General features: G+C 38.6%; 1 protein-coding gene across 1 annotated transcript in view; it reads left to right on the top strand.

The window, feature by feature from the left end:
- Position 1: 1 nt before the first annotated feature.
- LOC107675698 (RING finger protein 165-like) overlaps positions 2 to 1,175 on the top strand; it is a gene marked incomplete at its 5' end in the record, with an annotated part of 3,529 nt that continues 2,355 nt past the window's right edge. Inside the window, 3 exons of the mRNA XM_016470114.1 lie at positions 2 to 96; positions 262 to 387; positions 1,007 to 1,133. Of these exons, the coding sequence (XP_016325600.1) occupies positions 2 to 96; positions 262 to 387; positions 1,007 to 1,133 (348 nt within the window). The remainder of the gene's footprint in view (positions 97 to 261; positions 388 to 1,006; positions 1,134 to 1,175) is intronic.

A 1,175-nucleotide genomic window follows, 5' to 3' on the forward strand; every position in this document is an offset into this window, starting at 1 on the left:
CCTCGCCCCGCCTCAGTACCAGGAAGTCCCGCCCCCTTTCCTACCTCAGGCCTTACAGCAGCAATACCTCATCCAGCAACAGCTACTGCAGCGCAGGTACAAAACACACATGTCCACACACAATGATACGAAAAAAAAGTCTTTGGACACTTAAAAATGTTTAGTTATCCTTCATTAAGATAAAAGACACAGTAAGGAAAAACACACAAAACAATTGATAAATAAAAGATCTATTCTATTCCTCTATCTTTATCTCTTCAGACGCACACAAGAGCGAGTCCCACTGAACACTCATCGGTTACGCCCAGGATATGAATATGCTCCGCCCCTCCACGCCCCTCAGCCAATCCCACAGCAGCCCAGATACCTGGCAGAAGGCACTGACTGGTGAGTTCTACAAACACACTCGTATTCAAAGCAGTAGTAAATTTATTTCGGCCACCGAATAGGTAATTGTGATTTTTTTTAAATCTCAGAATTAGGATTTTTCCTTTTTTATTTACATTTCTTATAACTTGCAATTGTGAAGTTCATATTTTGCAATTGCGAGTTGGAAACTCATAGTTCTGAGTTTAAATCTCACAGTTAAGACCTTTTTCATCAGAATTCTGAGTTTACATCTTGAAATTCTGAATTATTTTTTTCTTGGAATTCTCAGTTTACATTTCTCAAATCTGTTTTTTTTCCCCCACCACAGAATAAAAAAAAAATCCAAAATTAATTGTAATTGAGACTTTTTTTTACATTTTTCTCGCAATTTTGACTTTTTTGTTCTCAGAATTGCAAGAAAAAAAGTCTGAATTGTGAGATAAAAAGTCACAATTATCTTTTTACATTTTTTTTAATTCTGTGGCAGAAGTAAGCTTCCATAGTAAACAACTTTCTTGACGTTTAGGAATTATCTTTATGGTCAAAAAGGGAAAATAATGTACCACACACAAATTCCCTGCTGCTGATTGTGTTGTTTTTAAATAGCTCTTAATAAAATGAAAATGTGTGTGTTTAGGGATCTGAGTGTGGACGCAGGTGTGCCGCATCAGTATCCTCTGCAGCAGATCCCTCAACCCTACCAGCATTACCTGGCCTCTCCCAGAATGCACCACCTCCCCAGAAACACCTCCTCCACCCAAGTGGTGAGTGAGTGTGTGTGTGTGTGTGTGTGTGTGTGTGTATAT

Source organism: Sinocyclocheilus anshuiensis, unplaced genomic scaffold, assembly GCF_001515605.1.
Source record: "Sinocyclocheilus anshuiensis isolate Anshui unplaced genomic scaffold, SAMN03320099.WGS_v1.1 scaffold708, whole genome shotgun sequence".
NCBI classification, from domain to species: Eukaryota; Metazoa; Chordata; class Actinopteri; order Cypriniformes; family Cyprinidae; genus Sinocyclocheilus; species Sinocyclocheilus anshuiensis.